This window comes from Apis dorsata, unplaced genomic scaffold (genome assembly GCF_000469605.1).
Source record: "Apis dorsata unplaced genomic scaffold, Apis dorsata 1.3 scaffold_7, whole genome shotgun sequence".
NCBI lineage: Eukaryota > Metazoa > Arthropoda > Insecta > Hymenoptera > Apidae > Apis > Apis dorsata.
This window is the reverse complement of record NW_006263310.1, coordinates 10186-22831: the sequence shown is the minus strand read 5'-3', so window position 1 is coordinate 22831 and position 12646 is coordinate 10186. Positions and strand designations below refer to the sequence as shown.

The following is a 12646-nucleotide window of genomic DNA, read 5'->3' as shown; positions in this document are numbered from 1 at the left end:
TATATATATATATATATATGATTTATTTTAAATATACACAGTAATTTAATAAAATAATTTATTAAGAATATCATCTTGTCAAGACGAATAAAAAATTATATATATAAAGAGATTGGAAAAATAAAATAAAATTACATAAAAATATAGGAAAATTAATAAATTAATTATATTTTATAAATCTTGAATAGTATTAAAAAAACATAAAGTGTCTGAAATTTTGATTTAATTAAAAAATGATATAAAATAAGGATTTCGTTAAAATACAAATAATTTGAAATAACGATATTTCAAATTATCAATCAATCATTTTGCTTATAAATTGATTAATCGATATCAATTGTATCATTTACTATTTTTCATCTTCAATATTTCGAATTGTAATATCGTAATACTCGTGTCACATTTTATATTTTCGGAATATTTGCAAAATTCATATGAAATCATAAAATTTAAATGCAAATTAAATAATCTATTTTAAAATTTTAATTATATTTTCTTGCTGAAAAATTTTTGGAAATTATTTTTGTATTTTTTTTACAGATTAAATCAGAAATATTAAAATTACAATTTTTATACAAATATCATTGATTAGTAGGTCGTTCGTTTTTACTATTTATGATGTTACAAATTAAGATAACATTAATTTTTTTAGATACTTTGCTAAATTACCAATATTCCAAATGTACCGCATTTTCTTTAATAATTTATATATTTTAATTGTTTTCTCAATATTTTTTTGATATAAATATTTACATTTCGAACGTTACTGTTAGAGTTTAAATTATTCTATATGTGTACATATACACACTATTCGCATTGATACATTTTTTACAGTTTTCCAGACCGGTATGGTGGGTTATCTAGAATCGCTTACAGATCCTTCCTACCATGCTCAAATTCTAGTGCTCACGTATCCACTGGTCGGAAATTATGGAGTGTTTGCCCACGAAACGGATGAACATAAAATTCCATAGTAAGACGTACAAAAACGATGTTTAATGTTAAAAAGAAACAATTTAAAATTTTTCGACTTTTTTTATTACTTCATTTTCCATAAATAATATTGAAATTTTTTCAAAGTCATATGACTTTTGTCTTACAGTTGGTTCGAATCTGATCAAATTTGGGCCGCTGCATTGGTGGTCGGTGAAATTTGCGAAACTCCGAGCCATTGGCGTCAAATCAAAACCCTGTCCGAATGGATGAAGGAACAAAATATTCCTGGCATATACGAAATTGACACCAGAGCTTTGACAAAAATAATTCGCGAGAAAGGCACTTTATTAGGTAGAATCGTGCTTGATCTGCCAACATTTAATCCCATTCCTTCTTTAATTCCTCCGATAGAAGACCCGAACAAAAGAAATCTCGTTGCAGAAGTTGTTCAGGTATTCAGCAAAGAATTTATTATATTACGATTTGATATAATAACCTATTCCTAGCCTTCATCGCCCCATTGAGATTTATTATGGATCATTGAATTTTAGTCTGCTCAAAGAACGTACAATGCCTCTGGTTATCCTCGCATATGTGTAGTAGACTGCGGTTTAAAGTACAATCAATTGAGGTGCTTGATTAGTCGAGGTGCCCGATTAGATGTTGTGCCTTGGAATAACAATTTAAAGAATATCGATTACGACGGCTTATTTCTCAGTAATGGACCAGGCGATCCGACCAAATGTGAGACGACGATTGAAAATATTCGATCCATTCTCGAGTCACGAACGAGAAAACCGATATTCGGTATTTGTCTCGGACATCAATTACTTTGTATTGCCGCCGGTTGCGTCACATACAAGATGAAGTATGTATTCCTGTTTATCTTCTAATTGCACGTTCAAGTTTCTCTTTGAAAGCATACACGTTTTATATACAGTTACGGAAATCGCGGTCATAATCAACCGGTTACACATCATGGAACCACTCGTTGCTATATGACTATGCAAAATCATGGATTCGCCGTGGACGCGAATCAATTGCCAACCGATTGGGAACCGCTTTTTACCAATACTAATGATAACACCAACGAAGGTGTAATACATTCCACGCTTCCTTATTTCTCCGTTCAATTTCATCCCGAACATTCAGCCGGCCCGCAAGATCTAGAATGCTTGTTCGACGTTTTTCTGGATGTCGTGGTCGATAATGCAAAAGGAGGACAACTTTCTATCAAAGAGAGATTAAATCGTGAATTGAGCTTTCATGGAGAAAATTTTAAATTGTCCGTACGGCCGAAGAAGGTGTTAATTTTGGGATCGGGCGGCCTCAGCATTGGACAAGCGGGCGAATTCGATTACTCTGGATCACAAGCGATTAAAGCATTGCGGGAAGAATGCGTGCAAACGCTGTTGATTAATCCTAATATTGCAACTGTACAAACATCCAAAGGCATGGCGAATAAAGTCTATTTTCTACCTATTATACCGGAATACGTGGAACAAGTAATTAATGTTTCAAAAATTTTTAAGATTTCTTTCTTTTCTCTCTCTCTCTCTCTGACAAATTCTTATTTCAGGTAATACAATCGGAACGGCCAGATGGTGTGCTATTAACATTCGGTGGGCAGACTGCTCTCAATTGTGGCGTCGAGCTTGAGAAGAACGGGATATTTAAGAAGTATAACGTGAAAATTCTAGGAACGCCTATACAATCAATTATAGAAACGGAGGATAGAAAGATTTTTGCAGAACGTATAGCAGAGATCGATGAAAAGGTGGCACCAAGCGCAGCTGTGTACTCCATCCAGGAGGTATGATAATCGAGTTTCATTAAATCGAAGTAAACTTTGGCACGAGTTTAAAAATCATTTAATTTGTATCAGGCATTAGACGCTGCCGAGAAATTAGGATATCCAGTAATGGCCAGGGCAGCATTCTCCCTCGGTGGTTTGGGATCCGGTTTTGCAAATTCTATGAAAGAATTGCGAAATCTTGCTCAACAAGCGTTCGCTCATTCGAATCAATTGATCATCGATAAATCGTTAAAAGGTTGGAAAGAAGTGGAGTACGAGGTCGTGCGGGATGCGTACGACAATTGCATCACAGTTTGCAATATGGAAAACGTCGATCCCCTTGGGATTCATACCGGAGAATCGATCGTCGTCGCTCCAAGCCAAACCTTATCCAATAAAGAATACAATATGCTTCGAACGACAGCTATTAACGTGATTAGACACTTCGGCATTGTCGGCGAGTGCAACATTCAATACGCGCTGAATCCAAATACCGAGGAATATTACATAATCGAAGTAAACGCAAGATTATCTCGTAGCTCGGCTTTAGCAAGCAAAGCAACAGGATATCCATTGGCTTACGTAGCCGCCAAGCTAGCTCTTGGTGTACGTTTACCGGATATTCACAATTCCGTTACTGGAAAGACCACGGCTTGCTTCGAACCTAGCCTCGATTATTGCGTCGTTAAGATCCCCAGATGGGATCTCGGCAAATTTCATCGGGTATGCACGAAGGTAATTCAAACAATTATTATTACACGCAACGTTATTTTTACAGAAAACTATGAAATTTTCCAATACGATTTTTAGATCGGCAGTTCCATGAAAAGCGTGGGGGAAGTAATGGCGATTGGCCGTAAATTCGAGGAAGCTTTTCAAAAAGCTTTAAGGATGGTCGACGAGAACATCAACGGTTTCGACCCTTACGTGAAAACCCCGAACGACGAGGAATTGGAAAAGCCGACGGACAAAAGAATGTTTGTACTCGCGGCCTCTATAAAAGCTGGATATACAATCGATCGATTGTACGAACTTACGAAAATAGATAAATGGTTTTTACACAAGATGAAAAACATCATCGACTATTACTTGGTCTTGGAAAATACGGATCACACGAAATTGTCGCACAACGTTTTGCTACGGGCGAAACAAATTGGATTCTCGGATAAGCAAATTGCAGCCGTGGTTAAAAGTTCGGAATTGGCTGTCAGGATACAGAGGCAAGAGAACAATATACGACCGATGGTGAAACAAATAGATACGGTAGCCGCGGAGTGGCCAGCCACTACTAATTACCTTTACCTAACTTACAACGGCACTACACACGATGTCGAATTCCCTGGTGGATACACAATGGTGATAGGTAAGCAGTAAAATATAATTTTCGATGAATTGGACATATGCATATTTCTTTTTTTTTTTTTTTCTAGGATCCGGAGTGTATCGAATCGGTAGTTCGGTAGAATTTGATTGGTGTGCCGTCAGCTGTTTGCGGGAATTGCGAAATTTAGGGCGAAAAACGATCATGGTGAATTACAATCCTGAAACAGTGAGCACCGATTACGACATGAGCGATCGATTGTACTTCGAAGAGATATCGTTCGAAGTTGTAATGGATATTTACGATCACGAATGTCCAGAGGGGATAATTTTATCAATGGGCGGCCAATTGCCAAATAATATCGCTATGGATCTTCACAGGCAGCAAGCGAGAATTCTCGGCACTTCGCCTGAATCTGTCGATGGAGCTGAGAATCGTTTCAAATTTTCTCGTATGCTGGACGGCATTGGAATTTCGCAACCCAGGTAAACGTAAAATTATTTCCGATTATTATCCGATTGATATACATAAAAAACATTTATTTACAGGTGGAAAGAATTAACCAACTTGAAATCCGCGATCGAATTTTGCGAGGAAGTTGGATATCCATGTTTGGTACGCCCTTCTTACGTGTTAAGTGGCGCTGCGATGAACGTGGCCCACTCGAATAACGATCTCGAGTCGTACCTGAAGAGCGCGAGCGAAGTAAACAAGGAGCATCCAGTGGTTATATCAAAATTTATCCTCGAAGCGAAGGAGATAGACGTGGACGCGGTTGCCTTTGACGGAATTATTCTTTGCATGGCGGTGTCCGAACACGTGGAGAATGCGGGCGTTCATTCGGGTGACGCTACTCTGGTCACGCCACCGCAGGATATCAACGCGGAAACTTTGACGAAAATCAAAATGATGTCGAAGGCGATTGCCGCGTCCCTCGGCGTCACCGGCCCCTTTAATATGCAATTGATCGCGAAGGTAAAAATATGGTTGATTATTTCTTGGAGGATGAGAGAGTCGAGCAAAAAATTATAACGCGTTTTATCCACAGGATAACGAGCTTAAAGTCATCGAATGTAACGTCAGAGTGTCAAGATCTTTCCCTTTTGTATCGAAGACTTTGGATCACGATTTCGTCGCTATGGCTACACGATTGATCGTTGGAGAGGCCGTAGAACCGGTTGACGTACTCGCTGGATGTGGCAAAGTCGGGGTTAAAGTTCCACAATTTTCTTTTTCTCGTCTTGCGGGTATGTGCAAGTATATATATATATATATTGAGAAAAAATTATTCAAATCATATGTTGGAAATGTATATTTAAATAATAATATTTGCGTAGGAGCTGACGTGATGTTGGGAGTGGAGATGGTATCCACTGGTGAAGTGGCTTGTTTCGGGGATAATCGATACGAAGCTTATTTGAAGGGAATAATGAGCACAGGTTTTCACATACCTCAGAGAGGAATCTTGCTTTCGATAGGAAGCTTTAAAGTAAGGTTTTTCGTGGTCTAAAGATTGAAATTAATAAAATTAGAAATCGTAATTAATTCTTTATTATTTATTTCAATTACAGCACAAGATGGAACTGTTACCATCTATTCGCAGTCTTCATAAGATGGGTTATAAATTATACGCTAGTATGGGTACCGCAGATTTCTACACAGAACACGGAGTGAAGGTAAGTGAGAGGGACATGTTACGAAATTTTTTTGTTACAAATTTAAAACGTACGAATATTTAAATATTTACATTCGGATTAACAAAAATCGAAAATTTAATTTACATATAGATTTAAATAATTTAAATTTCGTTTTACTCTATTATTCTACGTATTAATTTTTCTAAATATATAAGAAATAAGAAGCATAGTTTTCTAATTCTTTTTTTTTAAATATAAATAATTTTTTAAATTAAATAACAATAAATTATGGATTATTTTCTAAAGCTTGAGAAATTTATTAGATAATGAAGGATCGGTGTGTGCTTTGGCTTTGGCAATTTTTAAATATTCGTATCATTTAATTTGACAGAAGTTAAAAATGGCAGCGATTGAGGCTTATTGCGTTTCGATTTTGAAATTTGATTTTCGTTTTCATTAATCGTTACGCTTTTACTTTTATCGTTCAATTTATCCAGTTCTTCGTATTGCCTCTCGTGAATAATCGCCTTTATAACGTGAGTACGACTATTCTCTTGATCAGATCGCTTTTCTGACAATTTTTCTTTCGTTTCCGTTGAACGAACGGGCCTCGATGTAAAGCGATCGCTCAACGATTCAACGTATATGGCCTTTTCCGAATTTCTTAGGGAACTATTCGACGGATTAATTGACGGCTCGTTTCTCGATTTTGAATTCATCGTTCTGAGACTTTTTATCTTTTCGCGATAAGTTTTCGCGTCGTTCCTGTAATTTTCACCCTCGAAAAGTAGAATGGACAATCGATCGGCTTGATTCAGATATATTGTTTTCTGTCGATACGCTTCGTATTGAATACAACATTCAGCGATTTCTATGAAATGTTTTATGAAGAATTTTAAAAGTATACATAACCTTGGACCTTCCAACTCGGCGCATCGAGTCTGAAAAAAAGAGATGAATAAATCGGTTAGTTTTTTTTTAATCAATAAAATGTCATCCCATATGATAGATGGTCGGATTATAGATAATATGATTATTCAGATAAGATTAGACTTTGTTAGAAACACAAATAAACTAATTCAATTGTATCGTTTCTTATCGTACTTAGAAATAATTCATTTATCAAAGACATCTGTATATATCCGTACAAATTGTTTCAAAAGAAGAATATATATCACGTTTAATTCGATTAATAATTTAATAACGGATCAATAAGAGCTTACCGAGATTTCAATGATCGAATCCGTAGCTTTGCGCGCGTTGATCAACGTTCTATTCGATCTAATCGATTTGACGGAACGTTTGACCCGTTGCGTGTCCCAAAATCCTCTTTCGTCGTATTTATCCTCTTGTACGACATTTACATACTTTTGCGGCAACTGTTTCGATATGTATCGGTTCAACGTCGGATTGATCAACGTCAACGTTTCACCCGTTAATATTCTCAACAACAGCTCGAAATCTAATCTCGGGAAAAAATCATTTCTGTACTGAATATTCTCCATCGCGTGGAAAACGTACATTATCGGGTTCTCGGTGATGCGCTTCAACTGCTTTTGCGTGTGGAGAAGGTGTTCGCACGGTATCCTTTGAAAGAGATTCCTACCCTTGATGAAGTAATCCCTCAATATAGGCTCGTTCTGGCTGATATTGTAATACAAAGAGTTGAGCAACTTCAACAAACACTCCCCTGTCCCGTTCTCGGGCCATTTCGACGGCTTGTCGTTCTCCTCGATCATCCAGAATAACTTGTGCCTTATGTGCGCCGTAGTCATCCCGAACATAGTGTCGAATATTGGCCTCATGAACGTCTTGTGAAGCATCAAAGCGATCAAGTACACCTGCACTTGGGCCTGGGTCATGCAGGTTTCGAGATACCTTTCAGCTGTCGGGAACGTGAGCTGCCACTCGAGATCCTCGATGAGATTGCTATTTCCACTTTTCGGCACGTACCCTTCCGGCACAACGTAACACCCGAAATCTTTCACCTTGTCAATGTCCTTCTCGCTCGGCCAACTTTCCCGCGACCTGTTCAACCATTCCTGGCCGCATATCGGCCATTTCAGCCATATGGCGGGAATTATCTCGTACTGTTCTATCTGGCTGTCCTTATCATACGCGTCCGATATCATAATTTTGTCACAGTAGAGCACGCATCCCTCCCGTTTCAAGTCCTCCACCGTCTCTCGATCGAAGCACAACGAATACCCCAACTTATACGCGAACAATTTTATAAAATGTTTCATGAACTCGGTACTGCTTATGTAGGACAGATCGTAGTTGTGCCGCTTCATCGCCAATTTGATCCTACGCTGTTTGCTGTTCAACACGTTCACCTTCTCCTCGGCAGGGTCGTAGATCTTCCCGTCGCTCGTGTACGTCACCTTCTTGAAACAACGCTTCGGGAATCTGCCGTTCGTTATCCAAGATTCGTCTATCTCCTCGAAACTGGAGGACGCTTGGGAAACTCTCGAGCTCTGGCTCGGATTGCTCTCGCTGTATATCGCGTAATTGTCGGATCGGTATCCGGAACTGTTGCTGCTAGGATGATTCACCTGGAATTTCGACTGTTGGGTGTCCTTCTGCCAACGTTGATTCCCGCCCATCTTCGATCGATTCTGATTCCCTCGCTCCTCCAGAGGCGAGGATCCCCCGTCGTAATCCATGATATCGGTATGGGACAAATCCTCGGTCAAGTTTGGCAACGATCTCGTGTGCTTCAGCCTGCTTCGAAGCATATCCTGCTTCGATCTATTCGAGATTGCCGATCTATTCGAACTGACGGATAGATTAGATCGGGCCTTCGACCCGTAAATACTGGCGTCGCTGTACAATTCGTCGTCGTCCTCGAGTATGGAGGATAGATCCATTTCATCCTCCTTGATCGACTTTTTCTTCAACAAGAAATCGTTCAAGTCGTCCAACACTTGAAGCTGAACGTAACCTGTAAAAAAACAAGGTAAACTTTCATATCATCGTGGATTATGAAAATTATATTGTTTATATTTTATATATTTATCCTTTCCACCTTCGTGTTTCGTTGGTTTCAACAGTATGTTGTACGTAATGGAATCGTTCACGTTGCTGTAATGGGACGAGTAATTCTCCTCCGTGATATCGATGTTGTCGTGGACCATGTATATGCGAACCGGTTGAAGGGGTTCGATCGTAGATCGAATATCTTGTCGCCTCGAGATGAAGCCGACGTGGCGGGTGATGTGCTCCTGAAGAATGTCTGGAACTAAAACTCGTTTCTGCGATTGTTTATTCAATTGTTCGTTCATTTTCATTTCGCGCGAGGACTTCAGCGTCTTCTTCAGATCTTTGATTTCCCTGAAAAAAAAAAAAAATGGGGAAGTCAATCATCAAATATTTATTTCTCCGATCGATCGTTGTGATAAATCGTTGTGAATTTTTATCGTGTACACGTGTTAATCGCGTTATCGAGGTCAACCGTGTAATGTGTCATCGGATTCGGAAGAATAAAATTGCTCGTCTAATAATTATCGGAAGAAGAATGTGTTTAATTAATTGATAATGAGGATATATCTTAATATTGTCACGTATTCGAGACTCGCTCTTTTACTTTGTGGAAAATAAATTACTCTCCATATTTATTTATAGAATGTGAATTATATTCGAGAGTAAAATTTTTTTAAAAGAGAAAATTATCGGTGTGATAAAGTTATGATCTAATTTTTATGACACATGATCTTTAAAACCGACCTAATTTGCCATAATGGCTCTTATATTATTTTATCTTATATATATATACATATATATATATACACGAACACGAATGAATGAATACGAAAAAATGCAAGTTGAGATAATGATATGATATTCTCTTTGAAATAGTTCGTATGCCGAAATCCATTTTTTTTTTTTTTTTTACTCGAGACATCATTATCATTACCATTTTAATTGACATTTTAATTGGTTAAATCTTATTTCATTAATACGCAATTCTTTTTTTTTTTTTATTGATATTTAAAGTCAATATCTCTGTATATTAAAAATATCTACTTCGTCGTTAATCTGTCTCTAAAACAATAGGAAATGAATATCGATAAATATGGAATCAATTTTTGCAATAATAAAATTAACGGGGGGAAAAGTGAATAATCTGATAAAAATAACGATAATTAAATTTTTTCGCTGTGTGAATCACGCGGTAAAAAGAACTTTTGAATCATCTTTTCTTTTCTCTCTTTTTGCCGAGAAAAATATAGAAAAATTGTATTTTTAAAAATCGAAAAATAGTCCGCCCGATCGAATCGATTTCTTATTAACGTTGCGCAAACGATCTTTGGAAAAAAAAAAAAAAAAATACATATATACATATATATCTTCATAATCTTACTCTTCGTAGTTCCCGAAGAATTGAACGCACATCATGAGATTGTTCAGTATGAACAATTCTGGATTCCTTCTAATTGTTTGTCTCAATAACGATAATTGCGGATCATTAGCGAATTCCTCGATGGAATTATCGGATGATTTAGAAATACTTTCGAACCGAGCACTTTTCCCACTCTTCGAGTTCGTTTTCCCTGTCCTCTTGATCTTCGATTTCGAATTTCCCATTTCTCGTTCTCGTTCTCTTCACGCGATTCTTCACCCTTAAAAAAAGAAGCAAGCGGTTTATAAACTGTGAACTGTCCTCCCTCTCATCTCCTCGCAAAATATTACTCGTTCTCGAATCGGACACTTTGTTGACGAAGAATAAACGGCGGCGTTCATGACGCGTCTAAAAGGCACAAACGTGTAACAAGTATTCAACGAGACAATAATCGAGTATCGTCGATAGGTATCGTCGATATATCGTCGTCTTACCTATCGTTATCATCACGGTCAGCTTTAAACGTTTTAATCGCCTCGCTCGCTATCGACTATATCGGGAGAAATATAGTACAAGAGCGATTCTTGTTTTCGCATAAGTAAATCATCTAAGATCTAAAAAAAAAAAAAAAAATAAAAAAAAATAAATAAATAATTAATAAGTAATATCGATAAAGTAAAGAAAGAAATGGATCGATATTTGTATATATCTGATTTTATTAAATCGATTGGACACGATCAATTTCGATAAATTTAATCTGCATGCGAGATTATCTCATGTTCTTGCGGATTAATAATGGAAAAGAATTAGAATTAATGATGCGATGACATCAAGGTAGAATGAATTTTCTTTCACGAATAATCATATATATTGATTTCGTAAGATTAAAAAAAATGGAATCTTTATCTAATCTCAAGTCTAAATCGAAATCAATCGATAATTATTTTTATTATATACATACATACGTATATATATATATATATATATGTATATATTGAATCAAAAAATATTGTATTGTATTTTAAGTATAACAGATACGCGTTCCTTTTTTTCTTTCATCTTTGGAATTTCAAATTATAAAATAATTGCTTGTTCCTCGTTGATTCGTGTTGCTATTTTTCGAAGATTCAATAAAGCTTTAACGCGTAGAAGTTCGTTATCGATGTAGATACGATAGATCAGATAGAATCTAATGGATAAATGTTACTTAAAAAAAAAAATAAGATAAAGAAATGAAAGAGCATACATAGGAATAACAAAATTTGAAGAGAAACGATGAATTGTATTTTTTTTCTTTTTTTTTCTTTTTCTTTTTTTTTTCTTTTGAAATATTAGGTAGAGCCCGTACAATGGACGTTCGAGAATATCAGCGTCAACGAAGATTCCAGCCCGAGCGAACTTCGACATTTGGCCGACTTTCTATCGAAGAAACAATTTGATCTTGTGATTAATTTACCAATGAGGAACGGCGGTGCACGCCGAGTTTCCAATTTCATGACACACGGATACCGTACGAGGAGGCTCGCCGTCGATTATTCCGTTCCTTTAATCACGGATGTTAAATGTGCTAAATTGCTCGTTGAAGTGAGTGTAAAGTTTGATATAATTATATCTCATCTGAAAAGGTTCGTAATAATTTCAATTATCGTTTACATTTGGCACGTGTAGAATTATTTTTTTTTTTTTATCTTTTTCTTTTTCTTTTTCTCTTCGTCGTTGAAATGACGTATAATCGAGCAACAAGCAGTCATAATTCCTTGAAAAAATAAGAATAAAAAAAAATGGAATAAAATTTTTTCCTTGGAGATTTCGTTTCTTTCGAAATTTTCGAGTTCGATTATGAAATCGATTATATTGATTAATTATTTTCCAATGAATTGAAATCGATAGGAAGTTATTCATGGTTAAAAGATAAGGGGAAAAAATTAAATGTGAATTTTATAAATCATCGATTACATAATATCTTAATTACATATATGTATTCGTAACTCGAATTTTTTTCAAAAACGTGGAGTTACTTTGATAAAATTTTACTCTTCGTTTTCTATTTTTTTTTTTTACTTTCATTCGTAGAATAACTTTTCATCACGATAATTCATATCTAATTTCATTTCCGCTTAAAAACATTTTAAACTTGATTTTCCTAATAAAAGCTATAGACGAAAAAATTTTATAAATTTTACTTATTCTAATTTTTTCATTTTCAATTCATATCGGCTTGAACGTGTTATTCAGCTTGCATATAACCAGCCATATATAATAAACGAGCATATGTAATCGTCGACGAGGTAGCGGCACTGGCACTGTTGTGATTATCGAGAAATGACGTCACAATAAATACGCATTCTGTTTCGTAGGCTATGAGAATGCTCGGCGGACGTGCACCTCGAATGAAAACTCATACGGATTGTATGTCATCGCGGACGATGATTAAACTTCCCGGCTTGATCGATATTCACGTACACACACGTGATCCAGGCGCAATTTACAAAGAAGATTTCGCTTCTTGTACGGCCGCTGCTCTTGCCGGAGGTATCACCATGATTTTTGCTATGCCCAACACGAATCCTGCTGTCGTCGATCATCAATCATTCGCTCTGGCCAAAGAAGTAAGA

At 36.4% G+C, this 12646-nt stretch overlaps 2 protein-coding genes across 2 annotated transcripts in view; one reads left to right on the top strand and one right to left on the bottom strand.

Annotated features, from left to right (window-relative positions):
* Positions 1-12646, top strand: part of LOC102681140 (CAD protein) — a 17738-nt gene that overhangs the window by 1070 nt on the left and 4022 nt on the right. Inside the window, 14 exon segments of the mRNA XM_031508682.1 lie at positions 835-973; positions 1103-1388; positions 1488-1804; positions 1877-2441; positions 2516-2749; positions 2822-3466; positions 3542-4094; positions 4162-4537; positions 4601-5027; positions 5101-5299; positions 5390-5541; positions 5624-5728; positions 11367-11615; positions 12389-12640. Of these exon segments, the coding sequence (XP_031364542.1) occupies positions 835-973; positions 1103-1388; positions 1488-1804; positions 1877-2441; positions 2516-2749; positions 2822-3466; positions 3542-4094; positions 4162-4537; positions 4601-5027; positions 5101-5299; positions 5390-5541; positions 5624-5728; positions 11367-11615; positions 12389-12640 (4499 nt within the window).
* Positions 6037-10335, bottom strand: LOC116185090. Its single transcript, XM_031508683.1, has 4 exons — positions 10053-10335; positions 8718-9022; positions 6913-8633; positions 6037-6630 (listed from the first exon to the last, which is right to left on the bottom strand). The coding sequence occupies exons 1-4, from the start codon at positions 10274-10276 to the stop codon at positions 6052-6054; spliced, it is 2829 nt and encodes a 942-aa protein (XP_031364543.1). The 5' UTR covers positions 10277-10335; the 3' UTR covers positions 6037-6051.